Here is a 25,621-nt window from a genome sequence, read left to right as displayed (position 1 = left end):
CTGTTTTTGGTTTCAGAGCTACCCAAACCTAAGCCGCCAGCACCTCCTACAGAGGAAGACAAAACACAAAGTCCAGAGGAAAATGCTGACATAAAGCCATCAGATTCTAAGACATCTAGCCAATCGAGTGGATCAGACACTCCAAACAATACCCGTCCTGCCTCCAGCCAACAGAGAGTGTTGGGTGGCCAAGACGTGCCCATCCTTGCCTCCAGCCAACCGAGAGTGTCAGGTGCTCCAGAAAACCTACATCTTACCTCCAGTTATCCAAAGGTGTCCGTAGCTCAAACAGGCCATCCTACCGCCAGCTTGACTTCTTTGTCAGGGCGTTTTATCAGAGATCCCTACAAGGAGAAAACGTAAGGGGTATATCTATTGTCAAACTTGCAAACTGAGCTTTGTTTTCTTATTTCGAAAATACCTAATTCTTCACTCAGTAGAGTTGCAAGCCCTACAAATTGTGAGATGCAATATTATACCCAGATCAGAAGTTTCAAAATGTTTCAATGAGAAAAACAAAGTGCTTAGAAAGACACATTTTTGTGGTCAGATGTTTTAAAGGCTGAGAGTATCTTTGATTACCTCCCCTTACAGGCCGTCAGAACTTGCCAAGCTTCATCAGCAGATGTTTGAGGCTGATCAGGATATTCTACGCTACAAACAAGAGCGCATTCAGAAATTGAAGGAGGAGACAGAGGCCAAGAAAAGGGTAGGAAAACACAACTAACATGGTGTATGCTCACTGAAAAGTTAAAAAAGAAACCACATATTTAGGTTGTTACTGGAAAGTTTTGCTGCATGGGTAAAGGGATACAGAGTGGAATCTGATTGGCTGGTGTGAGAAATAGGCAAACCCAGGCTTAGTATTGCACATTTATTCAAATGACCAAGTCTGCTGGGTTTAACCCAGGGAGCTCTCTATCCACTATCAGCCAATCAACGTTGATTCTGTATCCCTTTAATAGGCTGAATGTAATATTACTCCTAGCATGATGGTTGCCAGGTCAAACTATTAAGTGTGGTGTGTCTAATACTTTAATAAATTAACAGATAAATACTAGAACTTAAAGGAATGAAGTTTGCTGTTGTTTCATTTCAGAAAGGGTATTTGACATCTACAATCCTCAAACTACAATTAAGCATTCCTTTGTTGTTGGTTTTCAGGATTTAGAGATGTTGCAGAGTTACGACCCCTTTGGGAAGCCTGGAGGAGGTGCTCCTCAAGTATGTGTATTAATTGCTCACTTATTATGCATCTAAATTTTTTTAGTTTCTATAAACGAGGCTGACACTTTGATAATTTTATATTATTTATAACTAGTTAGTTCTATCATGTTGTGTTGCAAATTTTTGTAAATTACCGTTACCTTTTTTGTTTCTTTCACCATGTGTCTACAGAGTTATGCCCTTGATGTGCCCGGGACATTTTTTGATAGAGTGTTATGATTTTGCTATATCCTATTGTCAGATGTATTTATACAGTTATGCTGTCTTACAGAATGCTGTTAAGAAGACAAAGTTTCTAGAGGAAGATTTAACACCACGAGAACAGCCGCGATATAGGAGGCCTGTTGAACCTGTACGTTGACTGATGGAATAAGGGAAAATACTTGTGAGCTGTCAGATTCAAATAGTGATGATTCTTGGAAGTTGCACTCAATGTTACATGTACAAATTTCTGGGCAAGTTTAACTCTGGATTCCATAAGGAGTTTTTATGTTTAATTTACAAAGAAATACCAGTACGCATGCTACCTACCCTAGTATCCATCAAGTGCTTTATGTATGCTCATTTATGTTCCCCATCAGCTTTACATGTAATTTCAATTCCCATTATCATGTATTTATGGGATGTAATAGACTTTCCTGCATTGGATGTTTCCGGTTTTTTTTAGGAAGCAATTGGTGACTTTTTCGCTGATAACTTCGGTCGACCAGGTGGTGGAGCTCCATTAAAAACTGACAGCGGCAACATTAAAACATCCATCCGCGGGGATCCAACAATCAGGTTCCAGAAAACAGAGAATGTACGACAGGCTATAGAAAACCACATACGGTACCACAAGCCTGTGAACGAAACTCAGCAGTATAACCATGCATTGGGTGAGCAGAGCCAATGAAATATTTCTGGTGGGAATATTTGGGAATAGAAATGTTTAGTTTTTTTCCCTTTATATTTGGAATATGTTTTTCAGGAAATAAATTTTACAAAATTCCACACATAAAGATTATTGATGGAACATTTTAGAAAGAAAAAAATGTGTAATAAAGAATTTTCTGTCCAGCTGTCTTCCCTGTTTTAGACAAAGTACAGTATGCCTACAAGCCAGTGCTGTATAAACAAATCCGAGATTTTCTTTTCTTTTCTTCACACTAAGTCATGATTGCAAGTTCATTGTAGATAAGCAGATAGAGCAGAAGAAGTTGGATCAACAGCTTCAAAAACTAGAAGACCTTAAGAAGGAAATTGACATGGTAAAGTTTTTTTTTCTCTTTCTTTTTCATGTATGTGTTTATTAACTTGCTAACTTGTTTGTCAGCTAGCCGTGTCAGAAACATTTGTACATTTAAATTTGTACTGAACATTATATAGGCCAAGAACTGAATATCCTGCATCGAAATAAGATATGTCTTTTGTTTTGAGCGTACTAGTCCAATAAGGCATTACTATAAAGATAAGTACACTTGAACCACCTGTTACCATGAGAGCCATATGGATTGTCTATTTGCAGCTGAAGCACAATCCATATGGCAAGCCTGGGGCAGGTGCCCCAAACAGAACCATCTCGGGTAAGTCAGCTTCACCTAAACAAAGTGTTAATGAGACACAACCATAATGTCTATAACCAGATTGTCATGTCTACATAGTACCAATACTTCCTAAATAAAAAACAAAATGACAATAAAAACAAAAAGAAAACAATAAACTAATGAACAAAAAAGACGAAAAATGAAATTAAAGTTAAAACATTTTCTTTGCATTTGACAAAACAAGAAACGATATTAAATGGTTGTGAAAAGAGTGCTGAATGGCCAAGAGCCAGTGTTCGTATTCTGAAACATTTTGGTTCACAATGTAGATCGCAGTCTCATTATTGATCTTCACGGACTCATTTGACACTGGGCAGTGTTTATGATACCAGTACATGTACTTCCATATCTACCTGTACGTGTACTTTTATTCATGATAGGGACTACTTTAGTAGGCAGAAGAAATATCCCAATAGATGGGCCCAGAGGTAAACAGTTTTTACCCCTCTCCTCCTCTTGTTTGCACATGGTGGTATTGCACATGTATTGTGGTGTTATCATTACTTCACTTTTAATGTTCACTGTGTTTTTCCATTGTCACCCAGTATAAAGAGTTTTTGTGTAGGTAAATGTGAACTGCAAGCAAATTAAACTAGGTTAAACTTAAATTTTGTTGATTTTTTTTTTTCAGTATCTATTTCTCATGATTTTATGGGAGAGATTTTATGAGATTATCCTCTGTACATACTACATAGCCTTCGAATATTTTGTATGTATATGTGAACATATCTGTCAGTTTACCCTTGTAGACATCCCCAGATACATGGCACATCAGAATATAGTGACTTCATTTGCAGTTGCTCTGTTGAATTATATTTAAAGGTTTTGACAGTCAAAAGTATTAAATAGTTCTTCATTCTGTAGGCACACCTTGGCACTCATTGATTCGCCTGTATACTTTATACACATTTCATCAACTGATAGTAATATTTTTTATCTTTTTGAAGATATACCTTGTGTACATTTTATTGCACCTGCACTTTCTGTTGTTGCACCTTGAACAAATCATTTATTACTTCCCAAGTGGTTAGCTTGCCCTTATAGTGCAATGACCCAGAGCCTTTCACTGTGACTGTGAGTCCAGTTCATGCTGGCTACCTCTGTCTGCCAGCAACCTACGCATAGCCATGGGTTATCCCAGGGCTTCGCCTGGTTTCCTCATAACATAATGCTAACTGCCGTCATATAGATGAAATATTCTTGAGTATGGTGCAAAACACTAATGAAATAAATAAATAAATAAAACTGGTACCCATAAATGGAAAGTTCTTGAATATGGTAAAAACAATATGTATTTATTTATTTATCATACAGCTTCTATTCATGACAAACACATTCCAGCAGAGTTACTATTTTTTTTCCAGATTTGGATGCAGCAAGCCCTGGAGTTCACCAGAAGGTCAGTTTAAGTCCTATAATTTTGCATTATTTCATACCAACAGGATATTTTTCCAGGAATCTTAATACATCAAACTTAATCATATCTGTGATGAGCTTTAACTCAATGTAACTGGATTCTAATACCAAGCTGTTCCCTTGTGGCATGGTAAGTAGCCTGGGACTAATATGTTAGCCCCAAATATAACATACATGTACAAGATGGAGTGGTGGCGCTGTACAACCTAAATCACCACTTGTGGATTCAGACTTCTGCTTGAGCCGTTATGAATTTCTAGTGATGGAACTCTTATCTAGGCAACTATCTAAGCAAAAATAAACTGCCAATTGCAATTGGTTTGAGGTATGTGGAAAGTTGCTCTTGTGTCATGCAGTCTTGTGAGGTGTTCTCAGGATGTGGTAATTGTGTAAGGCCATGCACTTTCACCAAACTTTATGCAGAGACTACTTCTGTATATGTACCTATGTTTGTCATTGGTTTGGGAGTTCCATTATCAGTGTTTTTAAATGGACTGTAGCTTATGGGCACAGCGAGGAAATGTCAGCAGAACAGTGAACAGTGGAAAAACCCATGTATGAAATCTCCATTCACTGATTGTTTAGTATGTCTAACCCATTGGCAGGTTAAGTTATTATGTTACGGAAGTATTTGTCCTTTACATCAGCATGTGTGCTTGAATTGGAGCTGTACAATATTTGTTTTCTTTTGAAATCTATAGTACCTGCTTAATTTTCAAAAAATACACTGTCATATTTGCAGCACTTAGTGATGTGTTTAATAGCTTCATTATAGGTTATAACTGTAATGATGCAAATGTATGTAATGTATACTTATTTGAGTACCTCTGGTGTTGCTCTGCCAGAGGCTTGAGGGCAGTGAAGACTATGATCCCTGGGGTAAGGGAGCTGTACAGCCTACCCGGCTAGAGGACGGCTCCATTGTCAGACACAAGAATTACCTCTCCAATAAATATGCTACCCAAATCCGAGAGGATGACGTTCAGGTTAGCTAGATGTCAACGTGTACTTTTTGTATGGCTGTTGTTGTTGTACTGATTATTGTGCATCACTGTTGCATGTACATGTATGATGGTCTGTCCATGCACAATGAAGACACTCTTGTGCATTGCCTGTATCACTGCTGGGGCATCATCAGGCTGCCTTAATTCACACTTTTCAGTTGTCCCATGTTTCACATCACTACTTTCATATCCACTGTATCAGTGCCATACCCTGCTTCACTGCACTTTGTCACAGTAAATTGGTGATTGTCTTATTAATTCAGCAGTATCAGTAGTATTTTCTTTGTTGTTTCAAAGATGCCGTAATTTCTGTAAATAATTCAGTATTTCTTCCTGTTTTGTCATTGTCTGTCTTGGTCCTTGTTATTAACGTATACATTGCCAAGTATAGTTTTTCTTTATTATGCAGGGATTTGTTCAACTTCAAATTTCCTTGTGTCAGATGTTGATGAATCTATATAGTTTAACTCATTTGAGTTCCTGCTGAGTCTATGAATATTTTGTTCTGTTCAGATTGTTAAAGACTTGAGGACATGTATGAATACACATATATTGTTTGTATATAATAAATTGTTGCTTAACAAGTCACTATTGTACACTCAGGCTGTTTGTATTAAGGCTGAGTGAACTCTATGTGGTTCTTACCTTATTCTTGCCTTCCTGTCAAGTTTTTGCCAGCAACTGAGTATTGTCACTATCACGTTATTGCTTTTAGAATACGTACAGTGTATGATATAATTTATTTTTACTTGTAAATATTTGTATGAAGATTAACGTCTTTTTTTTTTTTGCTGAAAATATTTATATCTGGTTTGGTGAACTAATTTTGTGTGATTGATGATCAATTATTGGTGTGTAATTAGTCATAATTAAATTGGCTATAGAAATTTTGTTCGTTAAAAATTACTTCTTAGTATTTTGTTGCATATTTGTTTTGTACATGTTGGACTACATGCCTCTTCTTGTTTTAACCCATTTTTTTATTTTTTGCAGGGTACATCACTTGATTTTAGGCCAAGAGGTGGAGGAGGGGCTCCACACCTCAATGAAAATGGACAGGTTGTAACTCGTCTACCAGTTACAATGAATGCTAATGACTATGGGCGTAAGTGTGGCATTTTGGTATATACACGTCACCAACACAATTAATCCAGGAGTTGTTATCCATAAGTAATGCCTCTGTCAATCTATATATACACTATACATGAACATGAATACATTGTTTTTGTGGGATCAAGGAAACTGGATTGATACTAATTTTTGATATGTTAGTGCCAAAGCAAAAATAGAAATTAGATTAAAATAAAATGGATAGAAATCAGATGGGAAATAAAAACTGTGTGAACTGTAACTGTAAATAAAAATAGGAAATATGAAAAATAAAAAAAGGAACTTGTTATAGTGATATATTTATATTTTTCCCTTGATTTTGTTCATGTAGAGAATGTGATAAAAGAGGAGGTGGCTGGGGTATCTGGTAAGCAGACCAAAGAGGCAGGTAACACCCAGGCGTACTTTCCATTTGGTCGGCCAGGTGCGGGCGCACCCAGGAGAGATGAGGAGGGGAGAATACTGACGACTTTGGCCAGGAAACTCACCAGAGAGGTAAGGCCTCACCTATTTTAATTGTTGTTTTATAAGCAGAATAAATCTTTTTTTCTGTGTCGGAGGAGGATATAAAAATAACTTACAACTTGAATATCACCTAATTTGTGGAAAATGTGTACAATCAAAACTTGGCAATTATTCCTGTTGAAGACATATTTACATTATTGGAAAGCCTTGAAAAGCAGGGTAATCATAGAAACATCAAGATTGGACAAAATTAAAAGGTGGATTTTCAGTTTTATTTTTATTCCATTCTTGGAGTTTTTTAATTGTCAGCTTGCTCATAAAACAAAATAAAATGTGTATCACCCAAGTGTTTAACGGTCTGGAGGTCATACTCTTTGGGATGCGTTAACATCAAGTCTAGTGTATCCTCTTGGTATCAAACAAGTGTACATTGTATAAGCCTTATTTGTACTTTCCACGAGAAGACTTTTTTTTATGCAAATCATGCAACATTGCTTTGATATAATGCATATTGTCCCCAGAAGATTACAAGTTTATATCAGTCATTATTTGATGCATAGCTGTAATTTATTACTTGCATTTAAAAGCAGAGTAATGTTCATTGAAGACCAGTTTCACCAATTGAGTATGGTGTTCATATTTGTATGTAACAATTGTGGGAAAGTTTGTTATTGACTTTGCCATAGGTGGGTGGTTTATAAATAAGAATGCACTTTAGAACAGGTTTTCTTTCTTGCCCTGATTTTAGTCAAGTTCAGCCAATGACATCAGGAAGGCTCGAGCAGCTCAGCTCTACCACAGAGATCTGGGTAAGAAAAGGAATTTCCGCCAAAACTAATAAATCATTAAATACACGTTACTCTGCACATTAGATTTAACGTGTTAAACATTTACTGCCTTTCTTTTTACTTTTACATATTATACTCAGTGATTTTCAATTTGTACATCATAATAAACTATTACAGCTTCAGTCAGAATTTCTTTCACAAAGGTAAATTTGAACATTTGCTTAAAGATGGATGCACAGTGCGAACATGATTACATCTCACAGTCAAATGTAAATTTATCTGTCTCTTTATATAGCCAAAGGAGTAGAGGAACAGAAGCGAAATAAACAAGAGATGGAAAACTACCTGAAAGCACCTGTAAGCAAATTTACCTGAGTATCATCATTTAAAGGTTTTAAAAGTTGTGTGCATGACTGCAATAGAGACCTTTAGTTAGAAAGTGATAACTTGTAACTAGCATCAGTGACCTAATTCTGGTTACAATTTTGTACTTTTTCTAACTAATTTTAACTAAAGGTCTCTAATGATGAAGACCTCAACATTAAGCTGATATAATGTGTGAAACAAATGTTCACATTTTTGCCAGTTTGGAGTAAAACTGATGGCTGGGACTCCAGGTTAGTCAATTCAGATATGTAGCTTTTTACATCTCCATTATGGTACCATAAACAATTTTCTGTGATAGCATAATTTCTGTGCCCTAGTGTTTTCAACCTTGTTTGTTCTTGTTTACATGTACCTGTATTATTGGCAGGTGGGAGAGTTGGCGTCGGTATTACGAGAGGGCCAGGTGGGCAAGCCACGACGTGACCCTGTGACAGGGATGTTACTGCCTCATCACCTCCATACATCTGATGTCACACAGCTGGTGAGCACATGCCTTGATCATCTGCTTCAGTCTGAATTATCAAGGTCTTTTCTTTTGGGGTTACATATACCTGCTTGCGTATGTTTTATTTATGCGAATTCTGTCGGTGATGTCAGGTACATACTTATTACTGCGGATGTGTCGCTCTCTACGCTCGCTGTACATCACTGCCACCATTAGCAAAATGTGTACAGTAATCGTAAACAACGGCATGGTCACTGGGGTCAAGGTAATGAGGCAGAGAGTGATGTCAGAAAACACAGAAACTCACAACCTTTGATTGTAATAATACTTTATACATGCGCATTTTCTTTATCTAAATTGTGTACAACATAATTCTAACCAACACCGGAACAGTTTTATTGATGAATGTCTATTATATAGTTCCGCGCAAGGACATCAGTGATGACACTGAGTCTAAACCTGCAAGCCTACATGCGTCGCACCAGACACTTCAGACGTCAAGCTTGTCTAATGGTGGCAGTGAAGCGAGTGTGTAGAGAGTGGCACATGCGCAATAAGTAGTATGTGTCAGGTAATGGTGAGTTTGTGAAGGTTTCTAATGGTTTGCAGCGAAGCGCGCTTATAGAGAGCAGCACATGCGCAATAAGTAGTATGTGTCAGGTAATGATACAGTTTGTGAAGGTTTCTAATGGTGTGCAGTGAAGCGCGCTTATAGAGAGGAACAGATGCGCAATAAGTAGTATGTGTCAGGTAATGACACAGTTTGTGAAGGTTTCTAGGGGTTTCTGCCAATACACTACATGTGCGAGTCTAATATGAGGCCCAATTTCAATGTTAAAGTGAATGTTTTCAGTTTTCGACTGATGTGAATAGGATAGACTCATTGTTTAGAGTGCTCAGCTTTTAAGCTTTAAGTAATTTTGTACAATTTGATGTGTTGCGTATTTGTAAAGAGGACATCAGTTTTTGCATTCGGTAAAGTCTTTGTCGCATTTGTATAATCAGATTTATTGATTGATAAACGAGCTGATGCCGACCCATTCTGTTGTTGCCTGGCGCCAAAGCAGGATTAAGCTTGTGAGATCTCGCTTCTGCCTCGCATATATAGAATGAGTTCACATCAGCCAGTACTCATTCAATAACCTATTAATTATACACCAAACATCAATCATTTCACTAGGTAGCAAAATTTAGTCACCGAAAATGAAAATTTGACACAAAAATGTAAGATACCAAGACTTGTAGTAATATTTTATGCATGACACACAAATCTGTACAGGGAGAGGAGATGAGTTGTCAATGAATGATGTAACATCACGTTGTTAATGCCGATGTGCAATATGAACGTTGCTAAAGCCGATGTGCAATACAAAAAATATGCTTCACGATCGACACAGCGTTATAAGAGAGGCAAATTTGGAATGTTTATAATGAATATATATCCACTATTTTTATGTTAATTTTTTTATTTATTTGATTGGTGTTTTACTTACATATTTCACTTATACAAGGGCGGCCAGCATTATGGTCGGAGGAAACCATGCAGATCCAGCAGGATAACCATCAGCAGGTTATATTTATGTTAATATAATTTCTTTTAACATATGATATGTCTAAATCAAAATATCACAAAGTTACCGCAGTCCATGCTTTTTCTGTCAGTGGTTGATGGTAAATTATTTTCCCTTAACAGAAAATCAACGACATTAATTACCGTGCTGCCACTGACAGTAAGAATTACCACCATGATCTGACCAAGGCTGCGGAGGAAAGATACCGGTCTCGAGAACTGGAAAAGTTGAAGGAGAGACAAGAGGCCAAGCATGTAAGTGTTACAAGTGGGCGAGCACAACATTATTAGTTACCCTGTTAATCCGTGGCAGGGTATGGAATGAAGGTGTGAAATTGATCCTGCAAAAGACATCAATTCAGCGCAGAAGGCTGATGTATCAGTGAATCGCTTGGATGAGTTCATTGTTTGTTTTCACATCTGAACAAAAGGAGATAACTCAGTCAGCAGATGCATGTGGCATATTCACTGCAGGATACCGCATTGTACACATCCCCCACCCAGTACAGCTGTTTTAAAATTATTTACTGAATTTTAAGGTATTTAAGTGTTCAAATTGAAAACACTTTCACAACCAAACTACTGCAAGTATAATTGTCAGATAGGTTCACTTTGCCATTATGCTTGTATTTGTGTTTCTTGCTGCTGTGGCAAAGGATTTTTGTCAAGGAAAACTCACAAAACTAAATATGCACATGTACATGTAGGTAGTTGTATTGTATATTTATTTTAATTATTTAGATCAGTTTAGCTGCTAACCTGATTTATTAATCAGATATGAGTTGTTGTGAGATTTAAGGTCGTACCATGGGTAAGGGTCAAAGAATGAATTAATTGGCATTTGGCAATGATCATAAATACCGATCAGTATGGTATTTTATGGACAAGCACAATGAGGCAACAGGGAATGCCATTTTTCTCATTAAAAGTTATGCTTCATGAATAGTAAATTACAACTCATATACCTCACATTTATTACCATTCCACAAGTTGCAGATTTGTGCTTTTTGTTTACTGACAGATGATAATGTTTGATTGACAGGTTTTTTGAGTGTCTAATGGTTCCCTTTCAGCACGAGCAGGTGTTTTCTCACTTCTGGGGCAGGCCTGGGGCGGGAGCGCCAACAGGAAACCTCCGCAAACTCAACCTTGATGACACGCTCTTCTCCAAGAAACAGAACATGCATGTAAGTGAGATTCTCATTAGGAGAATCTGTCTAGTATGTAGGCACATGCAGGCATGTTTCCTGACTTTATTTCCGTTTCCTAAATTGATTTTTGATAAAAATATTTCCTTATTTAAGACAGGATTATGTTTATTTTGGATTGTTTTATCATGTAATTTTATGTGTGTCTTTTTTTTTTTCCCGTTAGTTTTGGTTAGCAGTTGGTGTTTATGTTATTTTTTCCACAGTTTTTCAACTCCATGTTTATTATAACCCAGCTTAATCTTAATCCTGAAATTCTAAAACGTGGATATATATGACTTCATGTTGAAGACAAGATGGTGAATAGAACACCTGTACTTACCTGTCTGTTGATTGATTTTCCTCAGACAGGTGACTGGGATTATGTAAAGAACAGCCAGCCTGGTCACCTGACCAGTCGATCACTTGGTCATTTAGATGTGAGGATTCTGTTTTTGCATGTTGTGTTCTCGTTGTGTGGGTGTTGGATTCCTAAAAAAATATTCACCTAAATTTACTGTATATTCAGCTACAGTTACTGTATATTCACCTAAAGTTACTGTATATTCAGCTACAGTAACTGTCAGTTTTAAAGCTTATATCAAAAAATAAGTGTATCTTAAATATTGTTCAAGCAGTATGTGAAGGGTGAGGCCACTTCTATAATTATGTCACAATGTCCTGTGTGAAGTTACATCATGCCTAACAAGTAAGTTAATAGGCAAAATGTGTCAGGCGTTCTCCACAGTTGCATTTTACCTGTAGCTTATGGACAGATCATGTATCCTAGATATGATACATGCTTATGATGAAAACTCCTGTGTTGCTATGTTTTTGCGTAGTTTTATATGTTGGTTCTGGGTATTTTATTTCTGCTCAAATTGTAGTCTAAATATGAACTACATATGGTTTAAAAGTGTGTAGAGTAAATTTTCAACTTTGGTTTGATTTGATTTTAACAGTTAATTTCTTGTGAATGTTGACCATGTTTTCACGTCTTTTTGTGTGTGGTTGGTTTAAAGCATTGTTATTTGTGTGTGTATGTGCGTTTTATATTTTATGATATAGACACATACAAGCCTGAAAACAACATTCATTACTATTACAACTGCATGTATCAGTATTAAATCACACCCATGCTTTCTCATTTCATTTATTGCTAAATATCATGTAGTTTTATGTTTTGATGAATCAGTACTTTCCATTATTAACTTCACTTGTTACACTCAAGTACATACATGTAAACAACTAAAATATTTTCATAAGGTGGGAGTTAATGTTTTGAATTTCTGGCCACAAAGCAAGATTACATGATTACGTAGCTATTCCATGTGGATGAATGCACCGTATAGCTTAAACATGTACCTTGTCAGCTTAGTAACAGTGTGGTTTGTTTTGGCCAGAATGTTGAGTTTGAGCGGTACATGAACAACCATTCACGGGGCCCCATTGGGGACAGCGATGGTCATCAGAAGTACATCAGGAGCACGATCCACAGCACCCATGCCAACCAGTATGACCTTGATGCCAACCAAAAACGAGGACAACGGGTGAGTAGTTGTGACCTATGATTTACCATAAATCTCCTACAATTTTAAATGATTTTCATAAACTAATCACTGTTCCTTGTTACATTTTTACTGCAGGGAGATTGTGGTTGGTGAAAAATTCCATCAATGTATGGGTGACCTACTGTACTTTATGGGTGACCTATTGTACTTTATGGGTGACTTACTGTACTGTATGGGTGACCTACTGTATGGGTAACCCACTGTATAGGTGACCTACTGTATGTTTAGAAGTGGCCATATTAATAGGGGTCTGCCAGCAACCTGCGGATGCTCGTGGGTTTCTGCCGGGCTCTGCCCAATTTCCTCCCACCATAATGTGGGCCGCCGTAGTATAAGTGAAATATTCTTGAGTACGGCGTAAAACACCAATCAAACTAATAAATAAATATTAACGGGTGACCTACTGTATGGGTGACCTAAAGTATAGGTGACCTACTGTATGTTTAGAAGTGGCCATATTAATGGGTGACCTACTGTATGGGTGACCTACAGTATGTTTACAGGTGGCCATTTTAATGGGTGACCTACAGTATGTTTACAGGTGGCCATGTTAATGGGTGACCTACTGTATGGGTGACCTACGGTATGTTTACAGGTGGCCATATTAATGGGTGACCTGGTGTATGGGTGACCTATGGTATGTTTACAAGTGGCCATATTAATGGGTGACCTGCTGTTTGGGTGACCTACTGTATGTTTACAAGTGGCCATATTAAAACGCTTTTTGAATGTATGAGGAGTGTATTGTCACTGATGCTGTGAGTTGGCAACACTCATGAGTTAGTATTCACATATTGTTTTATGTAAAAAGTATGAAGGTGGCTTCAGTTCCATCTTGGCTTTTTTCAGACTTTTTAGGCTCCTAACACATCAGTTTATATGTACTTGTATTGTTCAGAAATGGATGAAGAATGCATCTCCGGACTTCGGAAATCTCAACTTACCCAGGTAGTCCCTGGATCCTTGCCTATAAGCTTGCTGAGAATCGTTGTTCTTGCCATGGCACAAGCGCCCTCCCCATCCCCACTTTATGTGCCTGCAGTGTTCAGCCAATGATCCATGATAATTACAGAACACTGGTGTGCCAAATTTGTATGTCACACGTGGGCATGTTTGTCGGTGAAATGCCTCCTATTGAGTATTACATTTTGTCAGTGGCTTCCCAAAGAGGGGTGATTTACCCTGGGCACTCTTTTTTTCTCCACCAATCAGATTTCCAATGTCTACTGAGGATAAAAAATTCTTGAGTATGGTGTTAAAAAACAGTTAAATATAAATTAAGCATTGAACTAAGTTGACTTTGTAATAAACAAATTGGTCTTTTTTTTTTCTAGATTGATTATAAGGTGGATGCTCCATGGGCTGCAATGTGAGGAGACGGGTACCTTCATCCATGAGTTATGACCTCTGACCCCAGATTTGCACAACCTGTCTTTTCCTGTGATACAATCTTGTTTTTTTTTCATTTATGTATTGTTTGATTTCTTTTTGATGATGTATTTATTATCTTCATAAAACCTTTAAAGTATAACATGTTCAAGGCAGCCTTCCATTATTTCTGTAAGAGGTTAAGGTTTTTTAATAGCCCCCAACTTGTAATTCAGAAGAATTCGTAGCAAAATTCATGATTTTGCGTAAATTTTTAGTGGAACCAAGAGAATATAAATGGGAAAATACTTACATCATTTACTGTAACATGAGCAGTAAGACATGGAATTAGTTTCAAATATGTATATTTGTTAGATACATTTATGATTATTTCTTTGATATGGTTATACATTGTATGGAGAACCAATCTCAGTGTGCGTGTGTCTCACACATGGGAGATCTGTCTTTTATGAACACCAGTTATTTTTGCCCAGGAAGGTTAAACTGCACCATAAACATTTTTGTAGTGCATCTGTAGCTATGACTTCTTAGCTAAAAAAACACTGCTATATTGACCTGTGACTTTTTAATAATTTTGATATTTCTACATCATTTGATAAATGTTATTGATCTTTAATTTATTTGTAATGGCATTCTACGCATTGTACCATTGTTTGGGTAAAAAACTTGATGTGACATTTTGTGTTGCAGTTGATACTATATGTATATGTTAACATGTGGGAAAGGAAAACCTGGGGTAAGAGAGAATTATTTTCCCAGTCCAGTTGACTTTTAATATACTTATTTTTTATTTCAAGATTTTGGAGATTTCTTGCCAGTGTCAAATGGTTATTGATCATAAATAAAACAAATAGCACAATGACAATTAGGATTGCACCAATCAGCATTATTTTCTCAGTATTATTTACTCAGATATTGTTTGAAAATGATTTAGTGTGGATTAACATATTTGTTTTGTTATTTACCCATGACTTGGCTGATGTTCTCAATACTGTTGGAGTTTTTTTGTTTTGTTACACATACTATGTAAGCTAATGCCTTAGATATTGCCGTCCACTTTCAAATGATGACTTTTCGTGTTTTTGCCTTTTTATGGAGAATGAATTATCTTGAATGCTGTGTACTGTTACAGATGCATGTATCAGTAGCACTGCACAATTTGTGATACATTGATGTAATATGACAACCACTAACATGGAACACATGTAACCTCTGCACCTACTTTACTTTTATCACTTTATAATAAACTCCCTAGCATTCAAACTTGAAATTGCCTGTTGTATTATGTTGAGAAGTAAAGGTGTATTTGAAAACTGATGCAATATATTGCATCTTCACTAAGTCAAGCCAGACACTATACATATCATTACAGTTTCATGTCACCCCGTTTACTACTGTGTCTTGATCCGGCCGCTACAGGAACATACCCGACCTTCATTGTTATCCTATCAGATACTTAAACCTGCTCAAACTGACCAAGGATTAATTCAAAAGGAAAATTTCAGAATTGTCAATCAAATGTATTTTAAGCTCTTGCACAACTTGAGGAGGAGATCAAATGCCCCAAGAAGTATTTTAACATCACACTGTACAGTAAGGACAGCAAATTGGCATCTGTTACTGTTCGTATTATCACATTTTACCAGCCATCAGTCTTGTGTGCAGACAATTTGTGCATGTTATTGTCTTTACTGTCCATCATGAGGGAAACTGTTTGACTGGATACTGTATTTATATTAATATTTATCACCTGTAAAGTGCGGTGGATAGGTTATTCCTGTCTGATGGATCAGGGCAGTAAATGTAGCTATGCGAGAGAGGTGTCGGACTTGATAAAAAGAGGTTAATCTAGTTATCAGTATGCTGGTAACTTGTCCAGACATTGTGGTTGCCTCATCGTAAGTCTTACTAAAAACTGACTTAAGAAGGTCTGTCAGCAACAGGCGGATGGTCGTGGGTTTACCCTGGGCTTTGTGCGGTTTTCTCCCACCATAATGCTGGCCGGCGTTGTATAAGTGAAATATTCTTGAGTACGCCATAAAACATTAATCAAATAAATAAATAAATATTAAAAATTTGCCATCAGATAGGGTACATGTACGTACTATATTTCCCAAAAAGTTCAGTACTTTTCAAGCTACACATTTTGTTTGATTCACGCACCTTATAAGGCCACTAGAGTTTTTTGTGCCTGCCTGGGTACCGCTCCACCTCGGCAAGAGGCCAGATCATATACAGCTACAAAATGTTCACTTCCCCCTAATTCAATCAGTCTAGAGCAAAGGCGTCATCCTAGAACAAGTTCAATGTTTATTTGCCTGCAGAATGGTAGTGGACTGCTTATGGAGTCCGCTGGCTGCCCAACAGTTCCCCATTAATACACTAACAACTCCTTTGTACAGAAAACACAGGTAAATCTTTTTGTAACATTCAGGAATGGTTTCCAACACTCAATAGGTGCATTTTTTCTTTTATTTTTCACAGTTTCAGAGTGTGATTCTGCAAGAATGAAAATTGTAAACATTAAAATTTTGTGAACAGGCTGAAGACTTAACAAGGTATGACTAAGTAAAGTTCTCACAGAATAAGGGGAATGTGAATAAGGAATTGAGTGCAAATTTGAAAATCTGTATCTGTTATCAAGTTAAGAAGCTATGTATTCTATTAAGAGATATTTCAACAACAATTATGCATCCCTACGTGTTTCAGGAAACACTATGAATAAACAAAAACAATACTGAAGTACAATGTACACTCTACACATAACAGACAACTCATCTACATGTAACATTACCTTAACATGATTCAAAAATGTTCTAAAACATTTATTTTAGGTCAAATAATCTTGCCAGAGTTTATGCCAGGTTACAAATCACACAGTTGTAGCTGCATCTGCAAATCACCAATGAAAAGTTAAGATGATAAAAAAACTTTGTTGAGAAGTTAGCGTCAACTGTTTTCCTTGCTGCCTTCAATCAGAACAGATTTCTCGGCACTTGGGCTGTCCGCCTTGTATTCTTTTTCTGAACCTGGAGAAGGACTCTCTGTTGTCTGATCTTCTTTTCCATTGACTACAACATACAGAGCCACAGGAAACTGTTGAATTACAAGTGACATATTTACCAGTTCTGACAAAATTGTAAAAACATTTGAAGAAACAAGTATTAATCAGCATACAGTTTCAATAGAAATTAAGACATTACTAGCTACACGTCTGTGCAAACAATCGGGATTAAAAGGAGATACAAACCATAAGTCACCATAAAGGTGTGAGGCTTTAAATACAGCAGTTTGGTACCCAACTTTTCTGGTTCAAATTCTCACAAGTCCACACAATGAATGGAGTAAATGTTGCATAAATTTGAACAAAATCTGTTTTGTCAGTAGAGACTGTCATTCTCTAATATGAGAGTTTCATGAGAAAGAGAGGTCCAAAGAATATAGATCAATTTGAAAATTAAAAGAGCACAGGAAAGATGAATACTATGTCCTTGATCATCTTTGGACAAAAGTGTCACATGATTTTATGGCAATAAGATTATGCTCAATTTTGCCTTAAATGAAAGTGATAATTCAAACTTTCATGCTTAAATTTTAATAAAGTTCACTCAAAATTTTAGATAATCTGCACAATGTCACAAAACCATAAAGCGGGTCTTCATCATATGGGTGAAATATTTTTGAGTCTGATGTAAAACACCAATCAAGTAAATAAAATAAACAATGTCATGCAAAATTATAACAGTTTCATTAGTATGCTTTGCGCATGATTTTGTTTCTCCTTAATCCACTTAATATAAACTTTCTTAAAAAACCTTTTAGATCAACATAACTATACAAGTAGATCTATTTATTTACCTTCAGTTTGAGATTCTTTGATGTTAGCTTTTTCTTCCATCTCCCTTGCCAAATCTGCTTGTCGCAATTTTTCTTTTTCTGCTTCATATCTCACAAACTCTTCTACAAAGAGAAAAATGTTGAGAGCAAGTGTGAGAAAAGTAGCTATTAAAATATGTACAGACTCACTCGAAATCCCAAAAGACATGTTGATACTCGCATATAAAATATGAAAAATTATTACACCTTAATTCTATTTTTCACTGATGTTATTGTTTTTTATCTGTCAAAATGGTAAATGTACAACCTTTACAATAAGTGAAATAATATTTTACTATCACTCTTCAATAAAGTGGAAGTGTTATTGCTGATGAATTCAGGAACTCTGCAAACCTGCTAATTGTTTACAGAACTTCTTGTGGGTGAACCAATGGAGTTTTTGACAAGACTGGTCACAGTATTTCACCTGGAAAATGAAAAAATGCAATACATTAAGAACTTCACATGGTGGCTTCTTTTTCTGTTCTATCAGACCCATTAATAACAGAATTATTCCCATCACCTATTACCATGTTCTAGACGCATATTCCAAGAAGTCCAATTTATGACAGAATTTTATCCACAGAGTATTCATAGCTGGAAAGCAACACTGTTTCCAGCCATTTGCAAATTCTGTAACGTATAAACCTTATGCATGTACCACATGACAAAAGGACATCTGCATATTTGGGGGTTTCACATCATGCCCCAATGGGGAATTTGTTTCCTTCAGGTCTTTTCCCGGGACAGCAATGTTTGACTTTAACGTGCATAAGTTCAGGACTGTGCCTTCAGGACAGAGATGCGCTTGTTCGTCGCACCCAATGAACTGTATGGAATCTGTACAAGATGTCAGATTGTTTTACAAGGGAGTTAACTATGTAACCTCCACAGAAATACTACCATTTTACAAGCTGAGCAGTTCTTTGGCGCCTTGGGTTTCCCACATGTGCTGCAGCTGTTTTCTTCCTCCCTCACATAGTGCTGTCCATTTATACCTGACACAAGGATTGACAACGCTGTAGGCTCATCTCCCTGCAGAATTAGTTCAAACCATAAAATTTAAATACATCTATTCAAATGAAGACCCCAATTTGAGCCATCTTCAGTCATAAAATGTTTTCTGAAGGGTTTAAGAAATCAAATCATGTATTTTGTTCATCATCACATGGTATAAGTCACAGAATAGTGAAGCAGTGAGTTGATAGGATGTTCTTGGATTTAGCCGCAACGGTTGTAAGGCCCTTAAACCATTGTGGCTAGCATGTGGCTGCAGAAGCTGTAAGGCCCTTAAACCATTGTGGCTAGAATGTGGCTGCAGAAGCTGCAAGACCCTTAAACCATTGTGGCTAAAATGTGGCTGCAGAAGCTATAAGGCCCTTAAACCATTGTGGCTAGAATGTGGCTGCAGAAGCCGTAAGGCCATTAAACCATTAAGGCATTCACATTCAGGGATCAGGGAGCTGTCTGGTTTCTCATAACTCTTGTGGGAACCACAAATTAAAGACTTATATTGGAAAAGGAATTCTTTCCTTTAAAAATTACTGGTTCTCTGTGTCAGACAAGTAATATACTGTCTGACCATACAGAATGATGGGCTGTCTGACAATACCATACAGAATGATGGACTGTCTGACCATACCATACAGAATGATGGACTGTCTGACCATACCATACAGAATGATGGACTGTCTGACCATACAGAATGATGGGCTGTCTGACCATACCATACAGAATGATGGACTGTCTGACCATACAGAATGATGGACTGTCTGACCATACCATACAGAATGATGGACTGTCTGACCATACCATACAGAATGATGGACTGTCTAACCATACCATACAGAATGATGGACTGTCTGACCATACCATACAGAATGATGGACTGTCTGACCATACCATGCAGAATAATGGACTGTCTGATCATACCATACAGAATGATGGACTGTCTGATCATACCATACAGAATGATGGACTGTCTGATCATACCATACAGAATGATGGACTGTCTGACCATACAGAATGATGGGCTGTCTGACAATACCATACAGAATGATGGACTGTCTGACCATACAGAATGATGGACTGTCTGACCATACCATACAGAATGATGGACTGTCTGACCATACCATACAGAATGAAGGACAGTCTGACCATACCATACAGAATGATGGACTGTCTGACCATACCATGCAGAATGATGGACTGTCTGATCATAGAGTATGATGGACGGTCTGACCATACCATGCAGAATAATGGACTGTCTGATCATACCATACAGAATGATGGACTGTCTGATCATACCATACAGAATGATGGACTGTCTGACCATACAGAATGATGGGCTGTCTGACCATACCATACAGAATGATGGACTGTCTGACCATACAGAATGATGGACTGTCTGACCATACCATGCAGAATAATGGACTGTCTGACCATACCATACAGAATGATGGACTGTCTGATCATACCATACAGAATGATGGACTGTCTGACCATACAGAATGATGGACTGTCTGACAATACCATACAGAATGATGGACTGTCTGACCATACAGAATGATGGACTGTCTGACCATACCATACAGAATGATGGACTGTCTGACCATACCATACAGAATGATGGACTGTCTGACCATACCATACAGAATGATGGTCTGTCTGACCATACAGAATGATGGCTGTCTGACCATACAGAATGATGGACTGTCTGACCATACAGAATGATGGACTGTCTGATCATAGAGAATGATGGACTGTCTGGCCATACAGAACGATGGACTGTCTGACCATACAGAATGATGGACTGTCTGACCATACCATGCAGAATGATGGACTGTCTGACCATAGAGAATGATGGACTGTCTGACCATACCATACAGAATGATGGACTGTCTGACCATACCATACAGAATGATGGACTGTCTGACCATACCATACAGAATGATGGACTGTCTGACCATACAGAATGATGGACTGTCTGACCATACCATACAGAATGATGGACTGTCTGACCATACAGAATGATGGACTGTCTGACCATACCATAGAGAATGATGGACTGTCTGACCATACCATACAGAATGATGGACTGTCTGACCATACAGAATGATGGACTGTCTGACCATACCATACAGAATGATGGACTGTCTGGCCATACAGAATGATGGTATACACTTACTATTTTAACTGGAGCCACATTCCTAACCATCTGCTGTAGAAGTTCAGACTCCACATAGGGGAAGTCCTTAAATGTCTGCCTAATGAATCGCTCCTGGAATTCTTGAAACCCATCGCCATCTCTGCCTCTTAGTAGACTGAAACAGAATAAGATAATAGGTAAAACTGCTTTTTCTTATTCTGGTCAGTAATGACTTTATGATTGTTAAACGTATGTGTCCATGTGTCAACCTGAATATACTGCATGTTCTTCAGCTACCTGGCTGAAGTGGAATGAGAATGGTTTACATAACTGGTGGAAACCACACTGCAATGTCTAAACTATAGCAATAATAATATAATCTGGCTGTATGTTTCAAAACTTTCAGCCTTGGGTGGAGAGCTTCATTTAAGTCATCTGAAGACACACTAACTTCATTCCTTCAAAAAAAAAAAGATTCTTACGCCTTGATCCAGGTTTGTAAGTTGTCGTTCTTCTCTTCTAGTGATTTGCTGGCTTGCCTGATAACACAGGCCAGGTAATGGGTCTTCATAGCCATGATGTCATTTGTGTCATGTGACTTCATGTTAGACTCGCACATATGCTCCAACACCTTAGCTACTTTGTAAGAATTTTCTAACAATCCTTTATGATTGAGAAGATAGAGAGAAATCTGAAAAGAGTATAAAATAACAGTACAGTACTGGAACTTTAACAACATAAGAATAATATGGTCATCAGAGGGTACAGTGGATTTGCATTCATCACACAACCTCTCAACTACTTTTATTTTGTACTGACAGGTTGAAAATCTACATGGTAACCAGGTAAACAGATGAAAAGGTGTGGACAGGGTCTAGAGAAGTGCATCGTTCCACAAGTACCTGATAAGATGTTTGGGCTGTCTCACAAAACTGACTTGGCATTATGTTGTGTACATTAATCGCCTTGACATAATACTGAAAGCTGACAATTCTATCAAACTTCATCCACTGTGCAGGACTTTGATGGTAAATCATATTGCCATCTGCCATTATAAACTATGGACACTGCCATTTCTAAACCCACTTTCAAGAAAGCAAAGCATGAAGATTGGTTTAAGGTTAGGCATGTATTTACATCCACACAAAACTCTCTCAGAGCACACGATACAGGTGTCACAGTCCCCCAGGGTGTCACTGCTGAAACAAACCAGTACAGCCTGAGGGTGGTCATGATCACTGGTCAATGGGCTTTCACCTTTTCTGCCAGCTAAAGGCTCTCACCCAAGGAAATGATGCGGATTATTGCAATATAATCCTGTTGTTCTACCATCATGACCACCTAATGTAATGTAATTTGTGACGGCACAAACTAAGAGACAAGTTACCTTTGCTACAAATAAGTTCTTTAATACAACACAATATTGACAAAAAAACTTACCCCTACTGGATTCAGGTTGGACATATTAATTAACCTGTGTAAAGCTGGGGCTAAACTAGGAGGAAGCCTTGGTTCTTTCTCTAAAGCTGCAAATACAATTAAATACACACTATAACAAGAACTAAACCAACACAACAAAGTAGTAAATAACAAAACAAGGAAGAGGTAGTAGAATTAAAGGATTTTACAAAAGTCACTAAATGCACATACCTTGGCATTTTGTGTAGTACTCCACAGTCTCCATGGGACAAAAGTTGTTAATAAGGGAGACAACTTGGTGTTGACCTGTGGAGGACAAAGATGGATTTTAAGAAAGCTGGGAAATTTATGATGGCCTTAGATACAACCTACTTAAGAGAATCCAGTAATGAGTAAAAATACATTCCCCGGTTATGGATGATATGGTTGTATGTAGGTGTTCCTAACGAGGTATGGTGTGCAGAAATTGCAACATTAAAGGCAAAAACAGAAGATTGCAAACCAACTATTTACACATCTCATTGGTGGTTTACAATGCACTCAAGAATATTTCACTTATAGGTTGGCGGTGAGAAATATGATCGAAGGACAGTGCAAGTTTACTTTTGCAGAAGGACAACCAGAAATAAAAATGAAATATTGATTAAGCTTTTAACTGCTGCTTGGGATCAAACCTGCTCTGAACTACCACAGTGCAGGTGCTTTGACTGCCTCACTTACCCACAAACGCAGCCATCTGAGCGGCTGTTCTGTTGACAGAGTTAATGTGGTCTACCCGAGCACCAGCTTCTAACATAAGACGAGTTACTTCAACGTTACCTGTAAGGATTATAAATAGTATTATTAATGTAACTGTGCAGAGTAAACTATCAGCATTCTAAAGCCATGGACCCCTTTTTCTTAATGTAAGAACTGCATGAACAAGTTGTCCCAATTACTCACCTGTTTAATCATTTTGTATTGCACTTAATGTATTCAAGTAATCTCATGTTAAATATCAATGATCATGTTGCCTGATTTGTTAAATAACATGTCAGGACCTGTTGGCATCATTTCACTCCATATTATATCCATTACAGGGCACAAATCGCTTCAGTCTTCTCCTAACACAATGAGACAGGCTCGTTCAGCTTTAGCTTTAAAGCAGGCACCCCCTGAAAAAACCTAGCACAGAGCTATATCCAAGAAACTGATGAAATGCCGAGAATCTATGGCTTTCACCATAGTCCTGTGTGAAATGTCTGTCATTCAATCAAAAAAGAAAGATAAATAAATACTGGCTGAAATCCTACTCACCAGATAGGGCAGCAAACATAAGAGATGAGTATCCATTCTCATGGTGACTGGAGTTCACATCAGCACCATGTGCTAGAAATAGTTCACAAAGATCTTTTCTGCCACGGAAGGCAGCATGCTGGAGTGGGGACATACCTGTCTAAAAAAAACAAACAAAATCGGGTACTTGACTTGAGAAATATTTCACTGCGAAATACACGAAGGCACCCTGCGGCGATATAACTGGGAGCAGGTGAAAGGCCCATAATTAAACCACACACACATGCACACACACACCACAGACTCTTCTCTTCAATGCATTATTACCTATCAGTGAACACAAAGAAAAAATATACACCTGTACTGTAAATATATGAAGTAATTCTTTGTGCATTCAATTTATATACATCAGGAGGTACTTCTAGCCTGCAAGCATAATTCAGTTGTTTTAAATGTATATTTAAAGTGCCACTCTGGTCAGAATAAAAATTGTGTAGAAATATTACAATGATATGAAAGAAATCCTATGGAGTAAGCCTAACACTATGTTTCAACAGGATTCTGATGAATAACACTATTTCGCCCACATAACTGAAGATTCTTTGAAAAACAAAATCTGGTTGTGTCCGTAAAATTTTCCTGGTATGATGTGATAATATTCCCTGTATGACGTTGAATTAGGCAGGTGCGACGTTGAGTTTATGCTGGGATGACGTCCAAAGCGTTTGAAAGGGCAGCGTCATTTGTTGATATAAGTCAGCGATTGATGACGTCATGGGTGACGTCACATCAGGCAAAGTGGATGGGACAGAAATATTTTGTTTTCATATACTCTGACGAAACGTACAATATCGGTTTTAATTCCCTGCAATATTTTCACAAATTAGGAAAACCATTCAGACTATCCCAGTCTTTATCAATTTACCTTGCTTTTAAGACACAGATGTTTTGACACCAAAGTAGCTTTTTAAAGGGTTACAAAACTATATACTAGTTCATATTAATCATTCAATCATTCACAGTCCAGATGCCTTACATCATCTATGCAATCCACTCGAACTCCATCCACGGCAAGCAAAGACTTAACTTCTTCAGCTGACCCTGAAATAATATGCAAACATATAATAGCATGTATAAACAAGTCTCTGGAGACCAGCTGCCTAGAGATAGCATGGCAGTTTCACCGACATCAACATTTTCAATTGATATTTTAATTTTCCTTCCAGAATTAATATTCATTTTGCTTCTGCTAATGGTAGCTTTGAGTTAGATACACCATTATTTTTCACTCAAACCATGATAATTAGCTTTCTTTGTTCCATATAACATGGTAAACGTACATTTGCACTAACAGACGTTTTGATATTCAATCTAAATTAGATATAAATGCTTTGATTTTTCAGGAACAAAGTAATGGATTATCCTCTAATGTACCTTGTACAATTGAATCGAATAATTTTTTTTCTTGTTCACTCATGATACCATCCTTCTTCTCACTCTCGGCCATTGTGACAAGAGCGTCTCTGGCAACAACTAGACGACGGGAAATTTCTGGAAAAAATTATGACAAGTCTATGATTTTGTATCTATTTATCAGTCAAGATTACAGCTACAAGACACTGACAATCGCAGAATACTGGGGTAGTGATTGAATGGGTGGAAAATAATTACCTCTTTGATGATAAAATATTTCACGTTCCAGGGAACAGGCTGTTCTCTGTACTATGCGGCTGAAAATACACCTGTCTTCCTTGCGTCGGA

At 37.4% G+C, this 25,621-nt stretch overlaps 2 protein-coding genes across 3 annotated transcripts in view; one reads left to right on the top strand and one right to left on the bottom strand.

The window, feature by feature from the left end:
* The window catches only part of LOC135461940 (uncharacterized), a 38,923-nt gene extending 24,627 nt beyond the window's left edge, over nucleotides 1-14,296 (top strand). Inside the window, exons 4-23 of one of the 2 annotated variants that reach the window (XM_064739232.1) lie at nucleotides 17-359; nucleotides 595-709; nucleotides 1,165-1,224; nucleotides 1,499-1,579; nucleotides 1,895-2,102; nucleotides 2,401-2,474; nucleotides 2,732-2,789; nucleotides 3,191-3,238; nucleotides 4,175-4,209; nucleotides 5,072-5,212; nucleotides 6,224-6,335; nucleotides 6,672-6,835; nucleotides 7,554-7,614; nucleotides 7,889-7,950; nucleotides 8,348-8,461; nucleotides 10,119-10,250; nucleotides 11,069-11,182; nucleotides 11,551-11,622; nucleotides 12,586-12,732; nucleotides 14,088-14,296. In XM_064739232.1, the coding sequence (XP_064595302.1) occupies nucleotides 17-359; nucleotides 595-709; nucleotides 1,165-1,224; nucleotides 1,499-1,579; nucleotides 1,895-2,102; nucleotides 2,401-2,474; nucleotides 2,732-2,789; nucleotides 3,191-3,238; nucleotides 4,175-4,209; nucleotides 5,072-5,212; nucleotides 6,224-6,335; nucleotides 6,672-6,835; nucleotides 7,554-7,614; nucleotides 7,889-7,950; nucleotides 8,348-8,461; nucleotides 10,119-10,250; nucleotides 11,069-11,182; nucleotides 11,551-11,622; nucleotides 12,586-12,732; nucleotides 14,088-14,126 (2,180 nt within the window). In that variant the 3' untranslated portion in view covers nucleotides 14,127-14,296. The remainder of the gene's footprint in view (nucleotides 1-16; nucleotides 360-594; nucleotides 710-1,164; nucleotides 1,225-1,498; nucleotides 1,580-1,894; nucleotides 2,103-2,400; nucleotides 2,475-2,731; nucleotides 2,790-3,190; nucleotides 3,239-4,174; nucleotides 4,210-5,071; nucleotides 5,213-6,223; nucleotides 6,336-6,671; nucleotides 6,836-7,553; nucleotides 7,615-7,888; nucleotides 7,951-8,347; nucleotides 8,462-10,118; nucleotides 10,251-11,068; nucleotides 11,183-11,550; nucleotides 11,623-12,585; nucleotides 12,733-14,087) is intronic. The other variant, XM_064739233.1, reaches the window with a different exon arrangement.
* A 2,242-nt stretch (nucleotides 14,297-16,538) lies between these two features.
* LOC135482079 (ankyrin repeat and MYND domain-containing protein 2-like) lies at nucleotides 16,539-25,608 on the bottom strand. The gene is made up of 13 exons (XM_064761912.1): nucleotides 25,532-25,608; nucleotides 25,295-25,411; nucleotides 24,897-24,961; nucleotides 23,882-24,020; nucleotides 23,306-23,404; nucleotides 22,817-22,891; nucleotides 22,607-22,692; nucleotides 21,649-21,857; nucleotides 21,206-21,341; nucleotides 18,922-19,053; nucleotides 18,373-18,445; nucleotides 18,001-18,102; nucleotides 16,539-17,213 (listed from the first exon to the last, which is right to left on the bottom strand). Exons 2-13 carry the CDS (start codon nucleotides 25,365-25,367, stop codon nucleotides 17,092-17,094), a joined length of 1,311 nt encoding a protein of 436 aa, XP_064617982.1. The 5' UTR covers nucleotides 25,368-25,411; nucleotides 25,532-25,608; the 3' UTR covers nucleotides 16,539-17,091.
* Between the last annotated feature and the right edge of the window lie 13 nt (nucleotides 25,609-25,621).

This window comes from Liolophura sinensis, chromosome 1 (assembly GCF_032854445.1).
Source record: "Liolophura sinensis isolate JHLJ2023 chromosome 1, CUHK_Ljap_v2, whole genome shotgun sequence".
In the NCBI taxonomy this organism is placed as follows: domain Eukaryota; kingdom Metazoa; phylum Mollusca; class Polyplacophora; order Chitonida; family Chitonidae; genus Liolophura; species Liolophura sinensis.
This window is presented reverse-complemented; position numbering and strand designations above follow the sequence as displayed.

Excerpts from the sequence above, each read along its gene's own strand:
- LOC135482079 (XM_064761912.1), bottom strand. The coding sequence starts at position 25,367 with ATGGCCGAGAGTGAGAAGAAGGATGGTATCATGAGTGAACAAGAAAAA. Across the intron at positions 22,693-22,816 it reads GTACTACACAAAATGCCAAG|CTTTAGAGAAAGAACCAAGG; the intron begins GTATGTGCATTT and ends TTGTATTTGCAG. Across the intron at positions 18,446-18,921 it reads ACTGCTCAGCTTGTAAAATG|GTGAAATACTGTGACCAGTC; the intron begins GTAGTATTTCTG and ends TTCATTTTCCAG.